The following is a 13638-nucleotide window of genomic DNA, read 5'->3' as shown; positions in this document are numbered from 1 at the left end:
CAAAGATGCTTGAAGGCCCCAAAATAAATTCAGAAAACTTACAAATATGGGTGTTGAGCATATCTCTTGATAGATTCTGATATTTCGATGAATAAAAAATCACTTTTTACCGAAATCGAATTTTTTATGGAGAGTCTTTTCCTCTTTTTAACGTCGGTGAATAATAGAAGTGACCTTTAACGGGCCGAAATATCGATAATTATGAAAAATTGCGATCTATTCGCATATCTGAAAGCGTTTCGAGTTGATTCTGGAGGCTTCACTCAAGCGGACAGGACTGAAAACATTTGTTTCTTTTAATTTTGTGATGAACTGTCGCCGCTAAAATCCAAATATTTGTTTGGAACCGTTTGTTTCCACCCTGAAGGAAAACCAATTGCTTTGGACGTCATTTTAAAAAAAGATTTCTTCTCCGAGTTATTTTAAATTGCAATCCGCGACTAAGGAACAGTTTTACTTCTCTCACCAATTGGATCAGTTTTTTTTAAAGACGTTGGGAATGTTGCATTTGGGCTTGCGGCAATGAATTGTGGTATGCCAACATAGTTCATACTTAAAAATTTTTTTTCAATTAAAATTTTTCTTACGAGGATAGTCCCAGAAGCACCCGACCCAACATTGAAAGGAAAAAAAATTGTGGAAAATATTACATTATTTCTCAAGATAGTCTCCTTTGAGATTAACACATTTTTCCCAGCGATGTTCTATGACTTCTATACCCTGTTTATAGTAAGAAACTTCGCATGTTTCAAAATAGCCGCCAACCTTGGACTCCATCACTTCATTATTGGCAAACCTCTTTCCACCCAGCTATTTTTTCAAGTTTGTAAATAGAAAATAATCTGAGGGCGCTAAATCTGGCGAATAGGGTGGGCGAGGAAAAAGTTCGAAACCAAGTTGATTGATTTTGGCTATCGCGATGGCGGAAGTGTGGACTGGTGTGTTGTCTTGATGAAACAATATTTTCTTTTTCGCCAGATGTGGTCGCGTTTTCTTAATTTTTTCGCTCAAGCGCTGTAATAAATTTGTATATTATTCTCCGTTTGTTGTTTTCCTTTAGAGAGATAGTCGATAAAAATTATCCCACGTGCATCCCAAAAAAATTGACGTCATCACCTTTTCTGCAGATGGAACTGTTTTCGAATTCTTTGGAACCGATTCTCCTCCTTAAGTCCATTGTTTTGACTGCTGTTTTGTTTCAGGTGTGAAATGATGGACTCGTGTTTCATCCATGACTAGGAATGGACACAAAAACTCGGGTTTATTGCTGCGAAACTTTGCCAAACACTCCCTGGAAACATTCTTACGCACTGTTTTCGTTCAGTTGTGAGTAATCGCGGCACTCATCTTGCGCACAACTTTCTCATATCCAAATGTTCGGTTAAAATGGGATGTACCATACTTTTCGAAATGCCTCTTATGTCTTCTAACTCGTGCAGTTTTAGCTGACAGTCTTCCACACAATTTCACCACAATCTCTGGAGTAGTCACCTCATGGGGTTGACCACTGCAGAGTTCGTCTTCGCAGCTCGTACGATTGCGTTGAAACTCTGCCACTCAATATTTTACAGTTGTTAACGAAGGACCAGATTTTCCCAGAGTAGAATCTAACTCCGTTTTGATGTTGGATGGAGGAAGACCTTTTAAATGAAAGCATTGACTCACGTATCGATGACCAATTTTTTCTATGTTCACAAAATCTCTAGAAGCGTTCACTAAAAACGGCTCCAAAACAAATATAAACCAACGTGATACCCTCAAACTTTAAACATAAGCTTTTGAGGTCGGGTCTTTGAAATATAGGAAAATTTTCAACAAAAATCGCCATCTCTACGTGAGATCGGGTACTTCAGGGACTATCCTCGTATGAAGGGTGTAGATGAGCCACCCTGTATAACAGGCCGGCGTTTCAATTCATCCAAGCCTGAATTTAAAAACAATCCAGTCCTGGAACTGAAAGTCCAGTCCTGCTTCGCACCTCCACCAAAGTCAAAAATATCTTCCTCGGAGCGTCCGTCGGCTATTCCATGTCGTGGAATCCTCGAAATAGCCAGCAGCAGCGTCGGGACGGGCATCGCGACGGCCAATTAGTGAAAGGTAGAATCGGCAGGGCGCGAATAGAGCACATGTGTGCTCACGTGGTCACGTGGCGCGGATTTAGCGAATTTCCATTGGTGAGGTACCAGTACTCGATGCAGGATTTGTGATTAATATCATAAACAATTGCTTAGTATCAATGTTTTTCCTTCTTCTTAGTGTTGAGTAGCTTTGTTACGCAGAGTGATACCGCGAGTTATAGGAAATTTGAAGAGGTTGCCGCGGTTTGGTTGTAGCTGGGGTTGTTAATTAAAAAAAAACCGTTAAAAGTCACAATTTTGGATTTTAATGTGACATTTCATTTAAACTGCAGCAATTATCGAAACAAGAAGTAAGCCTGAGTTGTTGAATCTTGGCTTAAGTTTCATTTAGCGAAACCCGCCACCCATATATTGAGACCTCCATAGGAAATGTCTTGCTTGCAAAGCAATGTGAAAGTGAGGGGCTCGAAAATGCATATTACAGATAAACATAATTTTAAAATAATTGAGATCACCAATTCGCGATATACGAGGGGGAATTTAGCTCAACTTACCTTAAGCCCTATCTTATGATTGGTCTCATGCTCGATGTTGTTACGCAGTTGTGATTGGCGGCGTCCTTATGTGGACTTAATAGTACATTATTATACCCCAAGGTTGTGAACGTCAAGTTTAAATCCTGAAGCACGCTGCGCTGAGGGATCTAAAACTTTAGGGTCATGAGTAGGTACTTCACAAACGCAGTGTGTACTAGAGTTAACTGGAATTTATATAAAATTATAGTCATTGACCTGCATTAAGAATAAATCAATTCTGAAACACAAAAAGACATGGTGGCTTGATTTATGTCAGGAGTGACGTTTCATTTGACATTCGTTTCCATGGCAACTAGAATTAAAACAGTAATGGAAACAATGACGACATTGCGGCCGATTAGCTCTCTAGGTGAATAATGGGCTTTATGGGTACCAATAACTTGATCAACTGTTATTAGAAAAAAGGCGAGAAAATCTACTTTTAAGTGACTCAACGCAGGCAATAATGACATCTTTTACAATTACCTGTGGAAAAAACATTTTATTACTTGTTTGGGGCTGATAATGTGTTAAATTTGTTGTCGAGCTTCCATACGTGAAAATTGCTTAATCCTGAGAAAATGCCTCAGGCAACTTCCAGAAATTTGGTTTACGGGATGAAGGGGAATATTACTATTCCAATCAAGCAATTACCCCTGTTACTAAAAAGTTTGGAATTTGTTTACTTTGTGGGTGAAAATCTCAACTTGGTATCTGCATCTCGTGTATATGGGTGTCTAATTTCCACTTTCGGTTTTATTGAAAATGAGGTCAATTTCTTTCCTTCAAATAGAACATCCTGTATAATAGCTCAATTTCGGCCTCTACGATAAATACGAACCCATCACGAAAGGTATCCTATATCTATCTTTTTCTTTTACTATTAAAACTAATCATTGATACTAAACTAAAACTGAAACTGATACTTTAATTCCTACTTTGAAACTGAGTTCCAATTCTCCTTAATCTTTATTTCGGTTCGGATGTCCGACACCGAGACCATAAATTGAGTCTTTCGTAAGTCTCGTTCTTGAACATAAAATCTTCTTTAGACAAGTTGTTTCACTGACGCATTCAAACCCAATCCAGAACATAAAAAAATGTACATCTTTTATTGGAGTCGAAAAATCATAAGTCAGTAGTTTTAACTTGACTTTGATAATTACATTTGTGATGCCTTATGGGAACAACTTCGACCTCAAACTCTTGATCGAAACCGAAATCAAGGTCGAGACTAAGTCTCGGTCTCGGTCTCGTGGAGCCCTACGTCAGTAATAAAAGTGTCCCTTTTTTAACAATTAAATATCAATCAAAAACAATAAATTTCATATATATTAATTCATTATTACACGTAGATTTTCTCCGTTAGTGCTGGTTCTTCAGTGTCCTGTTAAACTGCATATAAGGTACCTTACAGTCACTACTAACCATCGGTCAAAATGTCTCTGTCTATTATGTAGGTGTTTCATCATGTCCTTCCCTAATCTGCTGGTTAAACTTAACTTTAGTTTGAATAACACTTCATCTGCCAGTTAGTTGTTAAATGGCAGTTATTCCTCCCTAACTAGACATTGAACTGCCGGTCCTTAGGGTCATAAGTCATTGCGGGTTATTTTTTAAGGAGGTTTAAAAAATGTCAGATAATTGTCACAAAAATTATGAAATCGCATCGTCGCGTTATGTAGATACATATTTTATTAATTACGCCATTTCATAAGCGAGCAAAAGTTCGAAAATCTATATTCATTGATCTTACGTTGATCATCCGACTTGATTGTGATGTTGGCCCTCCTATAGTTTCGGACGTGAACGAAAACATTTCTGCGTTCGCTTTGATGGTAATGCCGAATATTTTCATTGGCTTGTGTCAGCTTTATGTCTTTATCGCATTTCTTTTATATTCAGTGCAGTCGTTTATTCAATATGACTCGCTTTGATCAAAGCTGGGAAGATGAGAGTGTAAAAGTTGACAGCCAAATTCCATATCCATTTAAATATTTATGCTATCTAAAAGCTATAGATAGTGCGTTTTTTACGCCAATTTACTGTAACAAAAATACACCTTTCCTGTAAGGCAACGGCGAAAATACGCGTTTCGCGTAAGCGCGCGGAAAATGCCATTTTCGGGCCTCCTATTGGAAGTTCGAAAATATAGCCGCCAGATTATATTTCAAGCCAGTGCCATCGCCATTTTTGTCAGGGTCGTAGCGATGTGTCAATGTGCCACACTGGAATTTCCTCATCGTTTTTACATCTGCTCCTAAGAATTTCAAAATTGATACCAATACCTGAATTTTTCAAGTGTAAGAGTTACTGTGAATCGAATAAATGGCAAAAAATTGGTGAGACAAAAAGATAAGGAGGTACATGATTGCTTGAATAATATTCGTGTTTGTTCATCTGAGAAGGTAGTTTAATGAAATTTTTAGTGTTTTATACAGTCGATTTCTGCTAATTTTCTGTAAACAGCAGGGCATGCAAAAAAAGCGGGATTTTCTTGCAGAGGCGTTTACGGTTAAAAAAATAACTTCGGGAGTCAGTAACTCAATTTGAAGAATGGCTCGTCATTTTCAAAGTTTAACGTTGAAACGTATAGTTAATTAGACATATGAAATGCGTTTTCTTTCGCTTACGTGATTTCTCGTAGTGAAATCGAGCCCAAAGGGTCACGCGCAGAGGGTAAAAAACAATTTGAAGAACTTTTTTGAAAGCCTTTTTGAGTCTATTCATTTTTTAGCATAAATTCCGCAGCGCCAATTTAACACTGGTTCAGTTTCATAGCTTTAATTCTAGTAGAATAGAGCCTAATATGTACAGTAACACTTGACTTATCGATAAAAAATCTGATGGCGTAATTCTTAAGGCAACTTACAGTATTTATGGCAAAGTTTTAAGCAGATTTTCTCTGTCTTGAATGTGAGTTTAAAAAAATTAAAATGAAATTCCTAAAAAAACGCTTTTTTTAGTATCTCAAAAACTCACAATCTCATTAAGTTTTTCCAGGTATTGGGGGATTTTAAATTGCCACCCGATTACCAGACTCTCATACTGCCCTTTTTACATCGAGCACAGTGGAATGTGCACATTCCTCCACCACATCCCACATACAAGGTGTAAGATGTCATCATGGAAATATTTTTGAGAACGCTAGTACTTTGCAAAATATTTAAAAAATGGTAATAAACCCATGGTCAGTACCATTTTCTATCTGCAGCGTGGCAAAGTTTCACATTTCTTTTCATATTTTGCGTTTTTCCCATGTATGCCTTGACTTAAATTTTTAAAATTTGATAAACCTATTTTCTTTAAGACTCTCAACAAAAAATGTCAAAATCGATAGCCACACACAGGGTGTCATGTCTTTTGGGTCCTGTGCTATTTTATACTTTGTATCTTTTTTTTTGAAACACCCTGTATGAATTCTGATGCCAACTTGAAATTCATTTTTTTATTCTTTATCTTTTTAGTCTCTTACAGTATTTTCGTATTTTTCACAAAAATTAGAGATCAAAATGATGCTCTATTTTGGAAACTTTATACAACATCGACAAATGGTTTGCGGCGTTTTGTAGACCTCATCGAGACGATTAATTTAAGCTATTTTCATAGGTAAATGTGGAGTTTCGTGGAATTTCCAAAAATATCTACCAATGCAAATTAAGAACTAAGAAATAAGGAAAAAATAATTATTCGCCTCAATTATAAACCATTTCAAGTAATTCGTGTAACATTTAATTAAATTTCTTAAAATAAAAATAAATTTAAACGAAAACAAAATTATAAAAACTGTTGAAAATGTCTTCTTCCTACTAAGATGCAGGACTTCGCTCTTTTCCTCATAGGTCAACAAATTCTCAAATATTCGAGAAGTATTGCGAATGATGTTGCATGAATTCACTATTCTATTTCGCAATTCCCTTTCTGCTTCAATTGGGGTCTGATATACCAATGACTTCAGGTGTCCTCAAAAAATCTATGCAAAATAAAATAGTACGTGATCCAAAAAAACATAACACCTTGTATATGGCTGTCGGCGATTTTAACATTTTGTTGCTTAAAGAAAATAGGTGTAGGAAAATTCATAAAATTTGACGTAAAACATACGTGACAAAAATACAACATATGATAAAAAATATGAAACTTGTCACCCTGTATATCGAAAATGGCGCGTTTTTGACCATGGGTTTATAAGCATTTTTTAAATTATTTTGCGCAGTACTATCGCTCCCTGAAATATCTCCATGATGATATGTTACACTCTGTATTAACATGAAATTTTCTAATTCAAAACGATTGTCCTATACGGTTTTGGTTGGGGGTCGGTGTGCTCATGTTTCGGTCAACCCTTCAGAGCGGCCGCATGTCGAAAAATGAAGTAATTCTGACACAATTCCTCGACCATTGTTTAATCTGCTCACCCGATGAAAAAATTGTAAAAGCACAGACGAATCTAGGACAACAACTTGTTTAAAAATTGGGGCTAATTTTAGAATCCGCTACACACAACTGATGTTCTAAGATGAGTGAGTTACTTCTGCAGTTTACGAGCCTAATTCCAGTCTTTAGCCGTTTCCATTATATTTAGTTTTCTATATTTAAAATTTGGGATATTTGCGGTTTAGGCCGCGATTACCATTATAGCTAAACCTCGGCAACCCAGTCACTCACAGCGCGTAGCTGAGAAAGATGGCCGCATATACTTCAACCCTGCAGTGCTTCAAAGACAACATTTCCACTGTAGAATGGTGCAATGTTGTTACGTAGCTGATAATGTATAGTGCAGATGATAGGACCTACTAATGACCATTATGCACCACCGATCGAACGAATTCTTTCGAAAACTCGCTGAAGCAAAATGTTGGATATCTTCAGAGGACTAAAGTCTCTTCTGAAAGTCAGCAGTATCCACATCGATTCTCCAGTATTTCGCCTACACTATTCTATAACAGTTACCATGCTGATAGCATTCTCCTTGATCGTGACCACGAGACAGTACGTGGGAAACCCTATCGATTGCATTCACACCAAAGAGATCCCTGAGGACGTCTTCAATACATTTTGCTGGATACATTCGACTTTCACTGTCTCGGCCAACAAACAGGAACCTTACGCTAAAATGCATTTACCTGGAATAAGGACCACGCACGATGACAAGGAAAAGAAGTTATATAAGTACTATCAGTGGGTCAGCTTTTGCCTGTTTTTTCAAGTGAGTATCATGAGTTTTTTAATCTGTAAGTTATGATTTAGATCAGCGCAGAGACAGTTGAAAAATCGATTCCACTGAGGTTAAATTGTTACAAAAAAAAATATTTTTTACACCATATTGTTATTTACATGTAAAGTACCTCAAAATAAACACGATAAATGATTCTCAACGGATGCCATTTCGGCTGTTCAAGATAAAAGTACTCACAGAAATATGCATACTTATTGCGACCGAAAGTTACGCATGGACCAGGCCTTAGACGATTTACTGCTAGGCAATATATATTTTTCACTAAAGTGTACAGGGTGGTCCACGTATGATAGTTCACTACTTTATCTCAAAAACTGTAAGGTTTAGAAAAAAAGTAATTTAGTTGTTCATGAATTTTATTTTTGAATATTTTCGAAGTTATAGGGTGGTCCAGAAAACTGTAATTTAAGAAAAATAATTTTTTTAAAATGGAATATCCCATATTTTGTTATAGATATTAATTCTGCTTGTAACTGTAAGTATTTTTGGTTATTACAAAATATGAAAAATCTTTAGCAGTTTTTGAATTAATTTAATTTAAAGTAAAGATGGAAGGAAAAAAAGCTTTTTAAAATTCTCAATAAATTCACATAGTATTAGTTAAATTGTTTGACAACTTGTCGAGTTAAAAGCAAAGGGTCATTCCACTAAAGTATATTTTTAATTTTCGACAAATTTTATACAGGGTGTGAAAAAAAATATTCAAATTTTTCACTTGTTGCATTTAAAAAAACATCTTTGATATTTTTTAAATTATTTACAGCCCCTCGAATAAAAGGAAAACAATTTTAGAATGTATCTCTGTTTGAATTTTATACAACGCAAAAAAATCAAAATATTCAATATTTTATCCGCAATATTCCGTGTACATTCTGCATAAAATTTTTCAAAAATTAAAAATGTGCTGTAGTAGAACGAACTTTTGTTTTTAATTGAACAAGTTTTCAAACGATTCAATTAATATTATGTAAATTTATTTAGAATTTAAAAAAGTTTATTTTTCCTTGGACATTCATTTTAAATTGAATTAATTAAAAAACTGCTAAAGGTTTTTCATATTTTGTGATAAGAAAAAATACTTGTAGCTACAAGCGAAATTAGTATTCGTAACAAAATATAGGGTTTTCCATTTAAAAAAATGTATTTTTGTCACGCCACGGTTTTCTGGACCACCTTGTAACTTCGAAAATATTAAAAAACAAAAATGCACAAAAACTTAATAATTTTTGTATTAAACTTTTTTTTAAATCTTACGGTTTTTGAGATAAGGTAATATCTTACGTGGACCACTCGTACATTTACACTTGTAGCATTCATTTAATATTTTTCCGGCAATTTCGAAATCCACCATTTTACTTAGTGAGTCTCGTAATCTCAACTATTTACGTTTTTGACATGATTTTCAAATTTTCTCAAAAACCTTCCACCTACGCAATTAGGTAAAAGGTCTATTTGCGTGATCCAGTAAAACTTTTCTTTAAACAGTAGGCGTGGTGTAACGTAGGACGGTGAAGGATACATGGCCGATACGTAAATTACGTATCTAGGCTGATTGCAAAACTCGGCTTCGCCTCGGACTGCAAATTTCAACCACGTATGCAATTTACTCGTTATTGGTCTTGTAACGTTAACAACTATAACGACGGGTATTAAAAAATTTTGGCTAGCGTAGTCACGCAACATTGAGAAACTGTTAAGAATACTTCACATTTATGTGTCAAAGTCAAATGGCTGTTACGTTATTAAAAAAATAACCCAAAATGGTCCCCAGTCGCCATTTTGAAACCTACAGCTGTCAACTTTATGTCAAAACGTAGCATTTTATATACTTGTTTTGATTATTCCGTACTTATTTCAAAAGTTAAAAATAGTGGTTTTATGTGTATAATGCTTGTATGATTTGTATGCCGTTAGAATAGAGTGTAAGACGAACAAATCCCCTGAATATCAAGTAGTTATTTGTGAATTTAGGATACTTCTTTATTCGTCTTGCAATTACACAACTTTATGGAAAGCAAATAAATTGGTTTGAGCGAAAACGATTGGAGATAAGGCTACGAGGCTCTATATTTTTCAAATCAGCATGAAAGAAACCGTCTAAGGAAATAATAAACGGGGTGTTCCGTTACAAGGCTCTTTTAAATCACTTCTGTTTTATATCCAATCATTTATTCATGGCAATTTCAAATTCTACGGGGGTCACGCACAAAATGGCTATCTTTAAAAAAAACGCGGAATGAATCAGAAGGAAAGGGTGTTCGGCTTGGAAAGAGCTATACAAGGTGCGCCAAACCACACACTTTTAAAGGGAAAGTCCTATTTCCATCCAAGATAGATGAAAATTTATGTCAGTGTCGGGAGCTCAATTTTTATGATAAACTTACTGGTGAAATGCGCATTTTGATATCTGTAACCGCTTCAGAGCTACAGGGTATTACTCTAAAACGGGCATTTTTTAAAAGTATGTGTAAATCTTTTTCTATTGTAAATTTTTATTATGTCTTAAAATAGCTTCAAACGACTTTTTTGGATAGATTTCAACGAAAATGAAGTTTCATTTTATAAAATAGAATATTTTTCAGAGTAATTGAGAGAAATTACAAGTAGCGGCCAGCGAATTTTGTAACATCCTGTGTGTATACCTGATGGTTTCTAAAAAAATGTCCATAAGAAACCATTGATTAGAAAAAGATTTCTCGCAAATTTAACGGAGAATTTGTTCTTAATACATTACTTCTTGTGAATCCCAAAGCACATTTTTAACACATTTTTCAAACACTCTTTGTGGTAAATATGTATATGGAACCTGATATCATTGAATTGGCTAAAAAAGAACTGTTGAATGAACCAATAATATACATGGTGTCTCATTTAAATAGTTATAATTTCTCTCGATTACTCTGCAAATATTGCTTTTTATAAAATGAATAATCGATTGTTGAAAACTGATATAAAGATGATTTAAGAGAAAAAAAGGAAAACGTGAGTAAAATTAAAAGCCGCATGTTTCCGAAAGTTTCTTGCAGTTCTAAAACGGTGATAGGAATAAAAATGTGGTTTAAATCGTTAAGTTTATCACAAAAGCTGTGCTACAGACACCGTTCTCAGTTTTTGTCTTTACTTTTAAAAGTGCTTCCAACTTGCTTCATCCTGTACATCTATCACTTTTGCTAATTTAAATTTAAGTAAATATCCAAAAAGTTTTCAACAATTTTCGTTAGTCGTATTGCAGCTGCTAATGGAGATTCATTAACAGTTTTTCCCATTATTTCATATATACCCATTCCAAAATAATGGTTTACAGAACTTTTACCAAGTAAAATTTCCTAGAATCTCTCCAAAACGGATTGTTTTTAGCAGCCTGGATAACCGACAAGAAATTCTAATTTATTGGATTGCCTTCCAAAAAAGATGTTTTGCTTGAAATGCATTTCTTTTGTGGCGATTGGATATTGAAAATACATTAAGGGAAGGCCTGAACATTGCGAAAAAATAAGGAAACGTTTTTCCTTATTAATTCAAGCAAATCAATACACAAACGTTTTTATTCTACCGTTTCAAGGAAGCGGTAGAATAACAATGTTTCTTTATCTCGTCTTGGAAAGAGGCATTTGGGGTTTGCGATTGTGAGCATGTGAGTAAACTGTTTCGAAGGGAAAATCTAATATTGGGTCGTATAACGAAATTTCATAAAAATGCTTATTGACTAACTAGGATACACATGAAAAAGTAAGAAACATACGAAATATACATTTGTAGAGAAATTGAGGGTATGTAAGCTGGTTAAATAAACAGTTTTAAAGCTGGGGAATTTGTTAATAATTTCAATAAACAAATTTATTCGTAAATTTTTTGGAATAGGATGAATTTTTTCTGTGCTCCGAATAGAGGTTTCCGTCACTACTAGAGTTACAAAGTTAGTTCAGGGCAATATTATTTCACTGTTCTTATGGGTAAATTTTTCATTTACTTATTTCATGTGTTAACTTTGACTCACAATACAACGACAAAAAAAGAAAAATGACTTTCAACAGTTTTCAAACACATTTTCCCTGTATAAAATAATGAAAAAAAACAGTAGCCAAATTTAACAAATAAATGAGTTTAGAAATTCAGCAAAATATGTCAGATTTTATTCGGAGGGTGCTCAGTCAAACACGCAGAAATTTATTACATTAGCAATAAGATTTGACACTTTGACATTTACTGACATTTTAACCAAACACTTTTCTAAAATTCGACAACTGTCACTGTCAAATTTTTATATAGGGAAATAATATTACCATTCAATGGAGACGCAAGATAACATAATAATATATGTATGTTGTTCTAACTTATACATAGAGGACGGGTGTAATTGGAAAGGTTTCTAAAAATGACTTGAATATCGCATATTAATTTTTTTATGACATGTGAAATGTGTCAAAGTCGAATTTAAGGTCGCTTATCTGTGACATGCATGGAGTCAACAAAATTTGTTTCAAAGCACTCTTGACTACAATTTTTTTATTTATCTTCAACAGTTTTTCAGATAATGGAATCTTAAACGTCTACATTTTTTCACACTTCGAGGCTCCTTAGTTTCAAATGGTTTGAGATAAATTTTAGTTTTGGGAGATTTAACGAAAATGATATATTTTGATATTTTCAAAAATGCTACAATATTGATGTCGTTTGGTAGATCATTTAAAATAAATGTTCGAAAATTCAGCCATACGCTGTCTTAAACCGTTGCGAAGCTTCTATCCTTAAATTTCGAAAAATATTAATTATAGACTTCATTATCTCAAAAACTGTTTGAAGATAGGAAGGTAGGATATGCTTGATATAAAATAGATAGAATCTCTCGCAGAACACATAAATAAGAATATTCTCTTTAACGATCACCGTCTCGGTAGCATTTATTATCCCCATTATGTGAATTATCAAACTTATGAAGAAAATGGATGACTGATTGTCGGAAAGATGTTGAGGCGTGGACAGCTCTGGTTCCGTGGGCGGCCGTGGTTCCTCAGGGAATTAATATTGAGAATATTGTTAAGTTCATTTCATGTGTTGATGGGTGGTGTAAATGTGACGGGATAAATACTGACGCAATGCTGTTCTATTGGAGAATTACCAAAGCCTGAAATTTTTTTGTGAGAAATTAAAATTTCAAGGAGGTTAAGGTCCATTTAATGAGTGGACAAACTATAGAAAAACTAGAGAGAATGCCATTAGTCTATTAACTATAGAGGCCGGGATTCCCCCAAGCGGGCGTGGACAGGCAGGGGGTTCCCAAGGGATTAACCTTGACACTATTATTAACTTCACTCCATATGTTAACTGTTGGCGGATATGTGACGGGATAAATATTGATGTAATGCCGTTCTATTGGACAAATACCAAAGCCTGCAAATTTTATTGTGAGAAGCAAAATTTCCAAGAAGGATAAGATTCATTTAATACGTGGACGAATTATAGAGAAACTGAAGAGAATGTCATTAGTCATCAGTGAATCTAAACCGTGCTAATACTTGCTTACTTCACAGGAAATATGCTAAAATTTACAAGACGAAAATGCAGTAATAAGTGGCAACCCGCCAACGAAAACATGGATCAATGACCGTTCTAGGAAATTGAATATTTGAGAACCTTACAGACATAATGTTGCTAAATTCCTGTACATATAAGATCCAGAAGCATGTGCACTTGAAGCTTAGTACTAAAATGATTTCCGCTCGTTTTCATTTTTGTTTGCGTAAAA

At 34.7% G+C, this 13638-nt stretch overlaps 1 protein-coding gene across 3 annotated transcripts in view; it reads left to right on the top strand.

Moving 5' to 3' along the window:
• Positions 1 to 13638, top strand: part of shakB (shaking B) — a 54514-nt gene that overhangs the window by 22847 nt on the left and 18029 nt on the right. The window contains exons 1-2 of one of the 3 annotated variants that reach the window (XM_066389123.1): positions 2039 to 2174; positions 7276 to 7862. The exons of 1 other annotated variant lie outside the window; for it this stretch is intronic. In XM_066389123.1, coding sequence (XP_066245220.1) covers positions 7509 to 7862 — 354 coding nt within the window. In that variant the 5' untranslated portion in view covers positions 2039 to 2174; positions 7276 to 7508. Of the gene's footprint in view, positions 1 to 2038; positions 2175 to 7015; positions 7863 to 13638 lie in introns of those variants that run through there. One more of the 3 variants, XM_066389118.1, reaches the window with a different exon arrangement.

The sequence above is a fragment of the Euwallacea similis genome, chromosome 1 (assembly GCF_039881205.1).
Source record: "Euwallacea similis isolate ESF13 chromosome 1, ESF131.1, whole genome shotgun sequence".
NCBI classification, from domain to species: domain Eukaryota; kingdom Metazoa; phylum Arthropoda; class Insecta; order Coleoptera; family Curculionidae; genus Euwallacea; species Euwallacea similis.
The sequence above is the reverse complement of the archived record's forward strand: the minus strand, read 5'-3'. Positions and strand labels throughout refer to the sequence as shown.